Source organism: Chiroxiphia lanceolata, chromosome 1 (assembly GCF_009829145.1).
Source record: "Chiroxiphia lanceolata isolate bChiLan1 chromosome 1, bChiLan1.pri, whole genome shotgun sequence".
Lineage (NCBI taxonomy): Eukaryota > Metazoa > Chordata > Aves > Passeriformes > Pipridae > Chiroxiphia > Chiroxiphia lanceolata.
In genome coordinates, this window is record NC_045637.1 from 119,561,058 (window position 1) to 119,576,253 (window position 15,196).

The window sequence follows — 15,196 nt, forward strand, 5'->3', positions numbered from 1 at the left end:
AAACTGTCCTAAAATACAGTATCCTTTACATGACAGAATTCTAGCCTTCAATATGCAGCCTGTAACATGAAACAAGTCAAAATATCATTTTTACTTGTATTTTTTTAATTATCTGTTAGTATCGCAATTTTATGTACCAAGTGGAATGGGAGAGCTTCATAATGATGTACTAATTGCTTCTTTCATATGAAGAAAAATTAGTTTTAAAATTGTATTACTATTCAAATCTGTTTAATGTAAGATTATTCAAGAAGAAAATTTATCTGATATGTCTTTAAAATCCAGAACTAAGACTCAGACATTTTCTTTAATCAGTTTCCCCTTAACACTGCCTAAAAGCAAGAGGATTTAACAGGTCACTTCATCTGAAGTGACAGGTCACTATGCTTAATTTTACTGATCACTGCGAGTATTTAATCAGAAATTCAAAGATAGTTAAAAGGTTTATTAAATGGAACACAACTTTACAACTCAACTTTAATCTATTTCTTAAAGGGGTTATTTACCTGGAATCTTTACTGGAATCTCCAAATAATGGATCTTTTGAAGTGAGATCTCTTGGCTTCCACAGAACCAAGCACCTCAACCTGTACTTTTTCCTGAAATTCAGTGTGTTTACTACACATGACCTTTAAGGTAAGACAATTTCTTCTAGAAGATGCCTTAGTGCTAAATCCATGTATATCTAACATGCTGTTACTAGGAAGAATCATGGAAAGCAAATGGGTCTTTCTGAAAGCACTGCCTTCTATTTGCAAATAAAGAAAAAACATCAGTGAAACTATGCTAAATACACTTGGACATACAAGAAGGTCTCTAGCAAACACTAAAGTCTCCTTTTTCTATCTGCTGTATTTTCCTCCCTCATTTATACTTAAGTTAATTTTTAAAAACTCAAATACTGACATACATTTTTCTAGTTTATTTCTAATATTCCTTCAAGGACATAGGACGAGTCAACATCATTGAGCTGAGTTATAACACTTGAGTCATATTTCCAGTTCACATTCAACAAAATACGCATGTGCATTCAAGGTCTCATCAGTAGACAGTTTACCTAAAAGACTGCTCTGACATAATCCATTTTTAAAGCTGTTCAGAATCAGACTCAAATAGCATAACTTACAAAATTCTTAAAAGCATATATTCTACATGCATCATAATACAAAGACACACATAATAACCAGTAAATTCATTATAAAACTGTACCTGCATATTTTCTCTCAAATCCGTAGCATCCCGAATAGGTTGGAGAGCATTCTTGAACACTTCATCTACTGTTTTAATCCATAATGTTCTCATAGAAGCATATTCCCTTGATTTCTTGCCCTTCCTCACAGAGAGGCCCCGCTTATGAGGTTTCCCACCACCCCTTCTATTAGTAATGGCCACGTGCACAAACAAGGAAGCGTGTGCTAAAATTTCACCAGTTAAAGACTGCAGAGGAACGTGCCGATAACCAGTCTGTAGACACTCAAAGGGAATAGTGTATTGCCCGATAAACTCGTCCCCAATGTAATCATCATCCAGTACTACAAAACGCACCATAGCTAGTTCTGGCAAATTTATTTGAAATTCAAAGCTTTCATCAAAAATTGGATTATCCCCGTTCTGATGCATAGTTTTCGTCCTTTGCTCTGCACAGTCAGCAGGGATTCCATGTATTTCAACATAGACATAAGGATCCACAACATCACCTTTGGCACCTGATCCTTTGGGTTTAGGAAAGTTTTGCCCACTAATGATTTTAATATGAAGCAGCTGAGGTGAAACTCCAGGCACGGTGTCTTTTGTATTTGCGCTGAAGAAGGATACTTCTTCTCTCATGATAGCAGGACGAAGGACATAGCCACAGTTTCCATTTTGTCGAAACCAGCCAATGTTAAGGTCCATCATTAAGCCAGGTGTTTGAAAGTTCATTGCTACTATCTGACAACCACATTTCCAAAAGTCCTGGGGATTCATATTACTAGAGTCAATCCTCATAGGACTGGGGAAAACCCTCGCAAGAAAACGCTTGTTATAATTTACAAAGTCTCCTGGGTTTTCATTGGCATATTTGCTAGCAAGCACTTCATTAAAAGAGCACACTTCCCAGTACTTCTGGAGCTGAAATGAAACTTGAAACTCTTTGAACTGAACCGATTTACATATGCTTACCAACTCAGAGAGATCTTTGCAGAGCTGAAATCGTTTCCCAGTCATTGAGTTTTGCTGTTCTACCCCCTCTTTCGCCACTCTCTGTGACATTTCTGCTCCTTCATCTTCATCTGTAACATCTCCCTCTAGTCCAGAACAACTAGCAGAAAGCTCTTTGCTTTGATCAGAATTTTCCCTTTAAGTGATTCTGGCGATGGAAGATAAGACTCTTCAATGTTTGGAGACTGTGTATGCAGTTTGTCCCCCAAAATTTTCTTCATGTGTTGTACCATCACTTTCTGCTGCTTAATAGAACATGATTTTCTAAACATAAAATAAGAGGGTATTCCGAAGCAAAAAATGCATACTTGTTAATAATGTCAATCACACTACGGAAGACAATCTGTGATGTCATTGTATGCCCTGTGTAAATCACTGGCTCATTATCCGGACCATCCATACATCCAGCTCACACTCCGACAACACCATTTTTAGAGCACGAATGTAACCTGTGATGTCAGAAGGCCCTCGGAACTGATCCTCGATCAAGTATGTATTATGAGATGAATTTATAAAATAATGAGACAAGGGTTGTTTCATATCTTGACAAACTTTTTTATGCTCTGGATCAAATATGTGGCAGTCTGGTGAAGTAAGGTAATTCGTAAACCCATCTATAGAAAGACAACCCTTTCCTGGCCCTCTTTGGCTGGCTACGTATTTCTGAATAATTTCAAGGCTTATTTCTTCTGTGACCTGTGCCATACCCTGTTCTGCTTCTAAAAACATCATGAGATCCTTGGTATCTAGAAATTCTTTATTGCTTGAAAACTGAACTAACAGAAAATAGATTTCAGGTCTGGTACAAAGCTCATGAAAAACTTCAATAAACTCTTCTTTTGTTACTTCAGTACCAGTTTTTTCCCTGGATCTATGTAACTCCTTGAATTTTAGTTCAATTTTGTTAGTTTTTAAAACCAGGATTTAAGTCTTTTATAAACTGTACAGGCATTACATAGGGGTATATGTCCCAAATTATCTACATCTGATTCACTGAACATTTGTGACAGCCATGAAGTCCGCATATTACTTGAGTACTCCCTATCATATCTAGAGTATGTTTTCCATAGGAAATCAGGTACCTTAAGCAGTAACCCAAATATTTGCAACATCTGCTGAGTTAGCAACAAGATCTAGTGACTCATAGTTTTCTCCATATATAATGAAAATGCACAGTCTTCTGATATCTGGTCATATATTCCATTGCTGCGAAAAATATCTGTATTTTTCCTGTTCTTACTTCTTTGATTGATTTAATATCAATCTTTGCTTTTCAGAATCCTTTTTGAAGGTTCCCAGCGCAGAGACTGCATATCCGATCCAAAGAAGTATCGGTGATACACCCTGAGTTGGATCGAATCTTTCTGAGCTCAGAGCCTTCAACCATCGCATTTATACAGTCGCTTGCACTGCTGATCTTCTTCTCTGTCGGCATGCTGCTAAAGGACACGGTCTTCTTCCGTTCTCGCTTTTGTTTCGTACCATCCTAGTAAACCATGCAAGGGGAAGGGAAACAAACATATATCAGTATGATTTTGCTCCACATTGAAATAGGTTTCAACTTAAAGCAGGAAGTTCATAAAGTAGTTCAATAAGGTCTGTGCAATGACCAGTAAGATAGAAATGCTTACTAGAATCATCACAATCAAAATACTAGTAACAGCTTAATATTTGTTCTTGCTTAAATAAATAATCTTCCAGAGTCTTTTTTAAAATATTTTATGAGCACAAAATTTAAAAAAACCAAGTTTTGATTGCTAATGAAATAATATGTTGTATTACTGCCTGTATGTACATTTTATTTTATGAGTATATTCTACTTACAGAGGTAACAAGTTCTACAGCAAAGGCAGTAGGAAGTTAAGCTTTCCTCCAAGTCCTTATAGATACTTGCTGACTTGTCAGTACAGAATATTTTAATACTATTTAATGCTGACAGGGTGCATAAAAACACAATTAACTGCATAAAATCCATAGGACATGGTCCTAATCTAAGCATACAAGACATTAACAGCATTTATTATGCACAGTTCCCTTCACCACTGCACCCATGTGTGCTCTTCCCACAGGCTGCCCACAGCACTCATACATGCACCTCACTCCTATACTAGGAAACTATCCATCATAGTCTAAAGAAGCTGCACTGAGACACAGGGAGCAGATGTAATTCACTGTAAATTCAGAGTTTCAGAAAATATGACAGCGACTCAAGAGGGAACTTCTGAGAGGATTAAACTGTTTCCGAAGAACCAGCATATCATCAGAAATAAACGGAATGGAAGACCTGGTCAGGAAGGGAAGCAAAAGTGCTTCCTTTGCTCTTAAAAAAATGAGATAACCCAAAGGTCTTACTTTACTAGAGAAAGTTTGGGTATATAAGGATATATAAGTCTAAAAAAAAAAAAAAAAGTCATTTAGCTACCTCTATTTGTTGTTTGTATCAATTCAAACAAGTGCAAATAATCAGTAACACATGACGAGTACAATCAATTCCATAAGACTGAATTTAAGAAACCTGTGTGATTTCATTACTTGCATTTTCTGAGACTGAAAAATGGTGTGGGTTTTTTGGTTTTTTTTTGTCTTGATGAGCCAACTTTTAGTCTGAATTAATACTTCCATTAAATAATCTTTACATTAGATACCCTAATTAGAGCACAGCTCAAAAAATTACTTTTCCAGCTTATTAAAAAAACAATGTTGATATTCCCTCAAACAGTTTTCCATTTGAAGTATGTTCCAGTGCAAAGCATTGCTTACATGGCAGAAAGGAAAGTGAAAGAAAACCTTTAATGATTGCTACGCTGAACAGATGTTCAAATAAAACCATCCATTACAAAATGCATTACAGTTCAGGGCATATGTGCTGTATGTTTAATTTCATTAAATTAAAAATGCAGAATCCTGATTTTGTCATTTAATTTATAAGCATCCAAAAAGCCATGCATTGAAAACAATGATTAGTAAAGTGAGCAGACAATATTTGCTGTTCCGTGTTTGAGAAAATTAATCAACCATACAATTCTTGCACCTTTAATGACAGCAGAATTTGCTTTATGCAAGTTCTCAAGAGACCAGTATAAGTGAATAACCCTGCAGATGACTGTTTTATTTCTAACTGCAGATCAAACACCTGCAATGGATACTGCACAGGGTTGACTCTCAGAATCTCATTACATGTAATTTGGGTTGTTTTCAAACAAATCGAATTTCCTTTAAAAAAATCAAATGTGCTTTTTGTTGACTGAGGTTTTGTTTCGTTTTAAACCTAGCCTCTTGTCTGGCTACCCTAATCTACATCTCTTAACCTGAAAAACTGGCAAGGGACAGTCCCACAGAAACGAGCAGTGATGTTCCCTTCTGGTATTTCAGGGCTTGGAATGAAGCATTTTTAAACTCCTTAATGCTCCAGATTTCTTAGTCACAGACGTAGGAGGGAAATACGTTTCTCAAACTGTTTGGTGAGAGATAGCTGACAGATAACCTTGTAACACCAAAACCATCAAGGCCTGGGAAGTATCACCTTGCCTGGCCATGATCAGAAGGAAGGTCTATGCCTTTCTGTGTGATCAGGACTGTATCTGATCCAAGGCGCTGAATTGCAAAGGAAAAATAAAATCTTCCATTTCTTGATGTCATCTGATGTAAAGAGGTCCATCCCAAGGCAACCCCATTCTCAGCGCTAGCTACCAAAACACTGAATAGGAGTTTATGCATGTGGATCAGAGGAGTAATTCGATCCACCACCTGCAAGATTATTTGGCTTGCCTGCCAGATGAATTTGAAGCCAGCTCACAGTATTCTGCATTTCTGCAGGGTAAAGCAGTCTAGCCACTCAGTTTATTTATATAAAGCCTGCACCACAGTGTAAATGACCGTGAAGACATTCTGAGCTCCAGAACACCCTTCATAAGTTTTTGCTTGTCCAGAGATCAATGACCCGGAGCTACTAGATTGCCTGTGCAAGTCCCCATCCTGACAGAGGCATGGCAGTCATGATCAATCTGTATAAACAGAACTTAAAGGATATTTTACCAAAAACACTGGTGAGAATCATTTGCCTGTTTGAATTACCCACCTGTTTGAAAGGAAACAGGGAAAAAACTCTCACTCATAAGCTGAGAATGCAATTGCACAGAGCGCACACAAACTGTGTGAAACAAGTTGGTGAGCCTCAGCGATACAGTCTGGCACGGAGAAGGAGACAGATATATTCTGTTATATGATGTGGAAGATTTCACCCTGAAAGTGGGGTGGCATCCATGAACTGGTCAGGTCTCTCATGGCCTTAGGTGTGCATTGAATCAAAAAGATTGGCCCATCAGAAAACTGTTATATATCTGAACAAACACAGGAGTGATTTTTCGGCATTCATGAAGACTTACAGTGTTCTTGCTGTTCAAGATGTTTGAAGTGACAGTGACTCTATGGTGCAGATGCACAATTCTGTCCAAGAAGCGGCTACAATTTTTGTGCTGAAACAACTTTTAGTGCATTCTAGGATCTGCCATACAGTGAAGACCATGTCAATCTTCAAATTATAAATGTACTGTCATTGTAACAGGACTTCTCCCTAAACACTGTCTGTGCTCAGAAGACTCTAATCACTGAAACCAGAATGACCCCTCATCATACATTTCCTACACACTGGGTGCCACAACCAAGGTCACCTGCAAGAAGTTTAGAGGAAGAGACCAGAACACACCATATATAACCATTTTGAAACATTGCTCATAACCACTACAAGCAACCACACAAAGAGTTTAGTTTATCCCGGAGTTCCTAGCAACAGAAAAAAAAGCATCTAGCAGTTTAAAAGAACAGAAATAATCCAGCTGTCTTTGTTGGCACTTAAGAGACAGAGACAGCTGGAGAAAACGGATTAAAAGCACAAATAGGAATAGTGTCTCCATGATAACTTTATTCCCCTCAAGGTACCAACAACAAATAGTTGTGTGACTAAGACAGCACTACCTACAAAACAGAATTCTGTCTACAAAACACAACAGAGAATCTTGAATCAGACACTGGGAGAGTGCACATCGTCTCTGAACTGCAAAGTTTTTAATTTATGCAATTCTTGATAAAATTACTTTAAAAGCAATTTGAATACCACTGGTACTGACAGGGACAGCAGTGGAGTTCAAACAGCAATTTGATAACTTAATAGACCAGGACGACAGAGCAAAACAATGACTAGTATAGGTTTGTAAACATTTGCTAAAGGAAAGGAAGCAGAGAGTGAACTTATGACCTGTAAAATGTCCAAATGAATCATGCCCCAGAAGCAGTACTGCAAGAAAACATTCAAACATGGAGTTACCAAGATGTTTAGGTACCATTTGGTCCAGTGGAATTTAGAACATTTACAGCCAGAGGCAGAGGCTTGTCAACTAAGTGTGGGGCTGCAACTTGAGCACAATGCAGGCAGTCCTTCCACCTGTCAATACAAGATGATCCTCCCACTCATTAACGGAAAGTTTGAAGGTGGATGCCTGCAATCCTGCCTCTCTCTCCATGATTAAAGCAGCCACCTGCAGCTTTAATGCGGTGGTTTTGCTAATTAGGACTGGAAGATCAATGCCTCTACCTGCATTTAGCCCAATAAGTATTCTTTGAGACAGAGGACTTTAAAAAGAATAGACAATGGTAACAAGAGGAAGTATCACAATGACAGATTTTTAGAGCACTTGTCGTGGCATCTGGGAAGTGAAAGTCACTGCCTCCATAAAACATTTCACTTGGTGACCTGAATGCAAAATACACTGACAGTCCATGTAGCAGGAACCTGAACACTGATTTTACCTTCTCAGAGGAATACCCACTTCCCCAAGTGACAGGTCCTGCTTATGCTCTAACTGTAAAAAACTTCCACTGGCTTTTATATACCAGAGGTTAATTGAAATGTGGAAGGCAGCTCGCATCCTAGTCTTGAGAGCATGTGGCTGAGCATTTGAAGAACTCCAGGCAGAGGGACTTAGAGCCAGCCACTCCATGAGCAGGTGAGTGCTCTGCTAACCAAGCAACTCCAAGGAACGGAGTACAAACACCCCCCCACCCCTGATGCTTAAGTAGCCAATTTGAGTACAAAAACTGCCTGTCTTCATCAAATGCAATTCAGTAACAATTGCAAAATCACCTAGCTTAACAATATGATTTATAATAAGCCTTTTTCAGGAAGTAGTTAGTTAAAAAAAAATTGAAACTTTGTTTATTTAATTAAGATTCCTAAGCATTTTTCTTCAGAACCCCACAAAACAAAAAACTTGAATTTTATATTCTTCATGTGTGTCTATGTATAGTTAGGTCTACTCAAGGGAAAAAAACCCCACAGATACTTATAGTCAGTAGTTTAAAATATTCAATTTCCAAATGCATTTTGTTAAAAAATATTATAATCTCAGTAATTTGTTCTTTTCCAAGGCTTAACCTGTGGTTTTAGAGATATAAATGCAGGCATAGAGCAGCAAATTAGTTACAAATGCAACATAAATATCAAATTATCCTTATGTTTATAATTATTTTTATCACAAAAATATTTAGGGTTTTCTTTGAAAAAATATCTCTAACTGAAACAGCAATAATAAACAGGATCACTAATTTTTGCAAACACACAAAACCCCTCATATTATATATAATTTACTGATGTACATCTGCCATCTCATTCCAGAACATAACATGCAGCATTATAAAGAGGCTAAGCAAGTTTTGTGTGAACAAGTCAGTAGATAAGTGGAAGGAAAATAGCAGGTAACTCAAATTAGCAACGTTTCATCTTTGTTACACAAAATTTAGCATTTCTTTCAAAAGTTACATCCAGTTAGAGGCAGACTGAGAGTCTTCTTTAGAAGAGGGTGGGCAAAAAAAGGGAGAAAGTGGAGAGAAAGAGAGAGGTTGTGCAGGAAAGGCATTTCACTATTAGGAGCCACGTCCCCAAAGACAGGAGCTCTATGTCCTCAATGCACCCTCTCTCAGCCCAATTCTCCTGCAATCAACAACTCAGCAGAAGAATCTGCTGACAGCCACCACTCAGCCTCATTCCTCCAGCCAAGCATCTCCATTCTCCCTAGTCAGTACCTTTTAATTTGCCATTACTAGAGGATTCTTACTAACACAGTGACCCAGATTCACTAAAAGGCATGTAACTTTGTAATGCTTTAACACAGCAGTCCAAAGCTTCCAGAGCATGTGAAAGCCAAAACAAGAAAAAAACTCTGCAAGTAATTAGCAGTTCAGCTGACAGGATCCCAAACACTTCAGAAATGGCACATGTTAAATCACACTGTGTACAATAGTTTCTGAATGGAACTGTAGCCACTGTTTAACTGGATACAGCACCAAGCAGTTCTATTTAAGACAAAGTAGAGTCCTCAACTGAAATAACAACCATTTGGGAGGAGACAAAACATCAGCTATTTGGAAAACACAGGGCCTCCTACTTGTCATGAATCACTATATTTGTGCTCAGCATTTAAATATTTCTCCAAATTGGTATTCATGACATATCTGTTGTTTGCAGAAATTTTTTAAGAGAAACTTATTTTTACAGTGTGTGGTAGGTTGACCCCAGCCCGACCCAGTTACATAGTGTTATAAATAACAATGAGAAGTCAAATAACAAATAACAATTAACAATTGTTAAATAACAAATAACAATTCTTCCTCTTTTTTTTTATCTTTTTTTTACTAAAGGAATTCTGTGCTTAAAGGAATATGGACACAGGGGCAAGTCTTAGCTCATTATTCAAACAAAAACTACCTATATTATTTCAGATGAGCAAATTGCACGGTTCATGATACAGTTAAACAAATTCCCTCTTCAAAATATTAATTTTCTGTCCTGTCTCTTCCTTCCTCCTGCCCCAGCTGCATCTCCATTCTCCCCCTCCAGCTCCTCAGGCCCTCATTAGACCTGTCTGAACGCAGTAAATTAATTTTACCTCACTACCTCAGGAAACAAAAATCTATTTTCTTCCAAATTAGTCGTGCAATTTTAGTAAGCTGAAACAACTTGCCATTTGATCAGTTAAGTATCAGAGATGGTTCAAAATAACCACTAGAAACAGGGAACAGATTAAAAATGGGGGGAAAGAAAAGAATCACTCACTTTCATCAAGAAATTAATTCAATTAAAATCAATGCAGTTGAAACTGTTCTGTTGATCTTACATGACCTGACAAGAGAGCTTTATGTCATTAGGTTAGTGGTGGACTTCACAGTGCTGGGTTAACAGTTGGACTTGATAATCTTAAAGGTCTTTTCCCACACAATTCTATAGGGAAACAAAATCTCCCATCTTGGTCCACCTCACAGAATGTACATCAACAATTTCATAGAACATAATAAATATTACAGCAAGATATTGGTAACTGCCACAGCATAAAATAACAGAATTAGGGTTCTCAGTACTTGGGCTCATTTGTTCTGCCTCATTTCAAGAAAACAAGACACCAGAAAATTCAGAGCTCTATGATATGACAGTATCACTTCCCCACTACCTATTAGACAGGCAGCAAAAAACAGTAGCCTGTGTGTTGGCCTTGCTGCTTTTATAGCAGGCAATTTAACCCAAAGAGCAAGGAAATAACAGGATAATTTAACCCAAGAGCAAGGAATAACAGGATATGGTTTTGCAAATACAGTATAGACTAAGGCTTTCTTTGAAATTCTCCTGTTTATTTAGTCATTTGATCAGTTTACAAAAGTATAAAGAAACCATTATCTAATATTTTTTGTGTATGTTGATGTCTTCACAGAATCACAGAATATGCCAAGTTGGAAGGGACTCCCAAGATCATTGACTTCAACCCTTAGTCCTGCACAGGACCACTTCCAAGAGTCCACACATGACTGAGAGTATCACCCAAACGCTTCTTGAACTCTGTCAGGCTTCCCTGGGGAGCCTGTTCCGGTGTCCAACCACACTCTAGCAAAGAACCTTTTTCTAATATCCAACTTAAACCTCCCCTGACACAACTTCAGGCCATTCCCTCAGGTCCTGTCACTGGTGACCAGAGACAAGAGACCAGTGCCTGCCCCTCTCTTCCCTCATGAAGAACTTGCAACTGCAATGAGGTCTCCCCTCAGTCTCCTCCAGGCTAAACAGACCAAGTGCCCTCAACTGCTCCTCATATGGCTTACCCCTCAAGGCCCCTGACCATCTTCATTGCTCTCCTTTGGACTCTCTCTAACAGCTTAATGTCTTTGTTATATTGTAGTGTCCAAAACTGCACACAATATTCAAGGTGAGGCCACCTCAGTGCAGAGCAGAGCAGACAATCCCCTCCCTCGACCGGCTGGTGATGCTTTGCCTGATGCACCCCTGGACATGGCTGACCCTCCTGGCTGCCAGGGCACTGCTGACTCATAGTCACTTGCCCTCAACCAGGACCCCAGGCCTCTTTCCATGGCCCCGCTTTCCAGCATCTCATTCCCCAGCCTGTACGAACACGGAGAGTTGCACATTCCAGGTGTGCAGAATCTGGCACTTCCCCTTGTTGACCTTCATATGGTTGGTGATTTCCCACTCCTCTAATTTGTTGGAATTTTCTAATGAATTCTTAAACATCTTTATGTCCTTCAGCATTCAGTATGTCACGGGGGAGCTTTCCCTGATCCTCTGCTACAATCCACTTCTTCCACCAAGACACCCAAGGCATCCACACGCATGATACCGCTTGCTCCTTTCTCATTCAGCTCTTACATAAATCCACTCCATAATTTTTTCCAAAGAAAGGAAACAACTTCATATTGCTTATTCTGCTGAAAATAATAAAGGAGCTGTAACTACTTTAACTATGTTTGACGTTGACCTAAATTTTAAAAGGTCTAGAGTAACTAAGACTTCTCCATTCTGCACTTTCATGATGCTATGTTTCATGCTGTCTTCTAGCAGCAACTACTATAACTTACAGAAACACAGGTATGTTTATAAGCTATGCACATAATGAGAGAACTCCAAGGCCAGGCTGGATGGGCAACCTAGTCTAGTAGAAGGTATTCCTGCCCATGGCAGAGGGGTTGAAACTACATGATCCTTACTCCCTTCTAATGCACACCACTCTAGGATTCTTTAATTTTATAACATAATTTTATAATAAATTATATTATACTATATACATTACATTATATATTAATACACTATATAATATAGCATATAATATCTGAATATTACAATACAGTACCAAAAATTAAATACAAATACCATTGAGGCATTCTTTCATATATAATTATGTCTGCATATTTATGAAATTAAAATGAAGTGGCATTTGGTTTCAGGGGTTAATTTACAATACAGATGAGCAGGGGAAAAAACAGTCTGATATCTCAAAAGAAAATAATAAGAGCATTTAAGGAAACTACCCAGACTGCTGTGAGCACTGAGAGAGCCAAAGCCTGAGTTATGCTTGGCATGAACATCGCAGTTCTCCGTCTTTCTGAGTCAGTTACAGTTCGGGCTTCTGGTAGCATTTACAATGGAGCAAAAGAGGTATCTTGTTTTACAACTCATAAAAGCAAAACCGTATATCTCAGATTAAAACAACCATATTTTAACCAAATTCATACAAACTCAATAATTATTTATGAAAACAGCAGTTAATATGTACTGTTTAGTCTTAAACTGAGAAAACAGCACTGACGAAAGCTGTTAAAATTACTTGATGCCATGAAAAGAATTTCAGCCCTGATAAGTAAGTAGAAAGTATTTCAGAACTCCTAATTTCTCATGTACTTAAGAAATTATATCTAAACTATGACAAGCAGACCATTTTAACTACTATAAACTTATGTTTTATTATAACCATTATTTTTTCAGCCATCAATTAACAGAAAAGTAATAGTAGTTACACATGCTTTTAGCTTGAATAATGACTGATGATGACAAAGTTGGCCCTCTATATGAAGGTACTGAAGGATTTGAACACGCAAATTGGCTTAACAGGTTTCAGCGTTGCTCAGAGTGAAGAAGGCTCCGAGTCTTCACTGCCATCCCTAAAACCAGCAAGATGCTCTTTCTGCATACACGCACATCTGTTTAAGCTCTCAGCATTTTTATTTTCAGTTCTACAATAATGTTTTAAATACCCAAATGTTCTAGCTAATAATGCACTTTCAGGAGCATTTAATCAAGACCTATCACAAGATTTAATAAGCAGAATATCACAGCAATCAGTCTGAAGTTGAATATCAGATTTTTTTCAAGTATTCATAGCTGATGCAAGTTCTACTGTTAGAAAATGCAGCATTTTTTCCATTTCTTGTTAAAGTCATAAACAACAATTTGACTGAATTGGCAAGTAAGTAACACAGCTGTCAGGCTTTAAAGCAAAAATACAGCATGTGGTGCTTCAAAATATAACAATAGCTGTATTTTAAAATTTTTGTAATTTCAGATGCAGGTCTGCAGACAGCTGCTTCACTTCTCCAGCATTGCAGAGGAAAGATGAGCCAAGGCCTGATCAGTAAGTGGTAAAAGTGAGCACTGGCTCAAGCCCGCCCTAACCTTTCCCAGTCCTGTTTGGTAAGCCTTCCCAGCAGCTTTTCCAGAATTTCCCACAAATATTAACTGTTGTTTTGGTTTGGCTTTTTTTACCAACATTCCTACCTAGCAGGCTGAGACACTATGTTATTTGATTCACAACAACCACCTGACAAAACAAGCTTGTAGACACGCATCTTAGGACGTCATTACAGGTACGCCCCATGAAGTTACATGTATTTAAATACGAAAAAAACACAAGGACACCTCATTCTATGCAGGTATATTCATATTTTTCCATGCTGCAAATGTAGCCAACAATGAAAATAATTGTGTTTGTTAATGAATGACTAATTTAGTTGGAAAGCAGAAAAGTACGTTGTCTCTACTGTGAGAAATTATAACTAAAAGATAATCCCTTAACTGTCAACAACTCTTGCGCACGAGAAATAAACAGCAGATTGACCATGAATGTGTTGTATAATTTAAAGGACTGGCTTTTTCACACATCCTCACAGATCATCCCACCTAACCTCTCAGCACAAGGTTACTATTAAATCACACATTTCACTTTCACTGATGTCGTAAAATGTTCACCTCCACCTGTACTGTCAATTCATGTATTTTTCCAAATTTCAATCCAAATGTCATCTGCTCTCTTGGAAAGTTCCTAGTGTTCTTTTGTGTCCTTTCCTGTCGCTAAGTGTTTTCCAGAGAACAACACGGAAGTAAAACTATCACCTAAAGGTTATTTTATCCAAGTCAAACTTTCATGTGTAAGAGTAATAAATGTAAAACTTTTTTTCATTCTAAAAACTACCATTACCTCTGCCCTGAAGCTTTCTATTCATCAGCTGATTTCCTTTATTCTAGTGATTGATGAATGGTGTCTTCAGATTTGCTCCTGACTAATGGTAACTGGACAAACAAATTTCACAAAGTAACTTCAAATAAACAGATGGAACTTCACAAGCTGAATTGTTCTCCTTTTGTGGTTTGAGGTAAGTTCCTTTTTGTCAATTAGGAGAGTGACTATTATCAACAGCCAATGCCATGAAGAGTTCATGTACAAAATTCAGTATAAAATGATGTAAAAAAGTTTGAATTTTTAAAAACCTCCTAATTCCTAAATAAATACTATCTTGCAAACTCTTATTGAGTTGCTACTTCAGCCTCATTATTTAGATGGCAATGATAATTAAACAGTGATAAATAGCTGTTGAATTTCAAGGAGACCAATTGTTATGAATTGGATAAAAAATACTTATTAGGTTATCACTGCTCAGCGATCACACAGGCAGAGAATATGTGAGTACCCAAGTACCTTTGCTAGCCACATAAGGCTGCTTCTGACTTGCTCTCCTGGTTGATTTTCAGATGTATGTAATTTACAGTTGTCAAAAAATTATGGGAAATTCTCATTCTGCATGCTACATCAATGTCCTTCTCCCCCTTAACTCTGTTCTTTAATTATTCATAACAGTTACAAGCACTTAGGAAAGAACAGTGAACTATAAA

At 37.7% G+C, this 15,196-nt stretch overlaps 1 protein-coding gene across 1 annotated transcript in view; it reads right to left on the bottom strand.

The window, feature by feature from the left end:
- PLCL2 (phospholipase C like 2) overlaps nucleotides 1-15,196 on the bottom strand; it is a 99,194-nt gene that overhangs the window by 42,715 nt on the left and 41,283 nt on the right. The window contains 11 exon segments of the mRNA XM_032685566.1: nucleotides 1,210-2,318; nucleotides 2,321-2,458; nucleotides 2,461-2,598; nucleotides 2,601-3,117; nucleotides 3,120-3,229; nucleotides 3,232-3,288; nucleotides 3,291-3,365; nucleotides 3,368-3,427; nucleotides 3,430-3,473; nucleotides 3,475-3,547; nucleotides 3,550-3,685. Coding sequence (XP_032541457.1) covers nucleotides 1,210-2,318; nucleotides 2,321-2,458; nucleotides 2,461-2,598; nucleotides 2,601-3,117; nucleotides 3,120-3,229; nucleotides 3,232-3,288; nucleotides 3,291-3,365; nucleotides 3,368-3,427; nucleotides 3,430-3,473; nucleotides 3,475-3,547; nucleotides 3,550-3,685 — 2,457 coding nt within the window.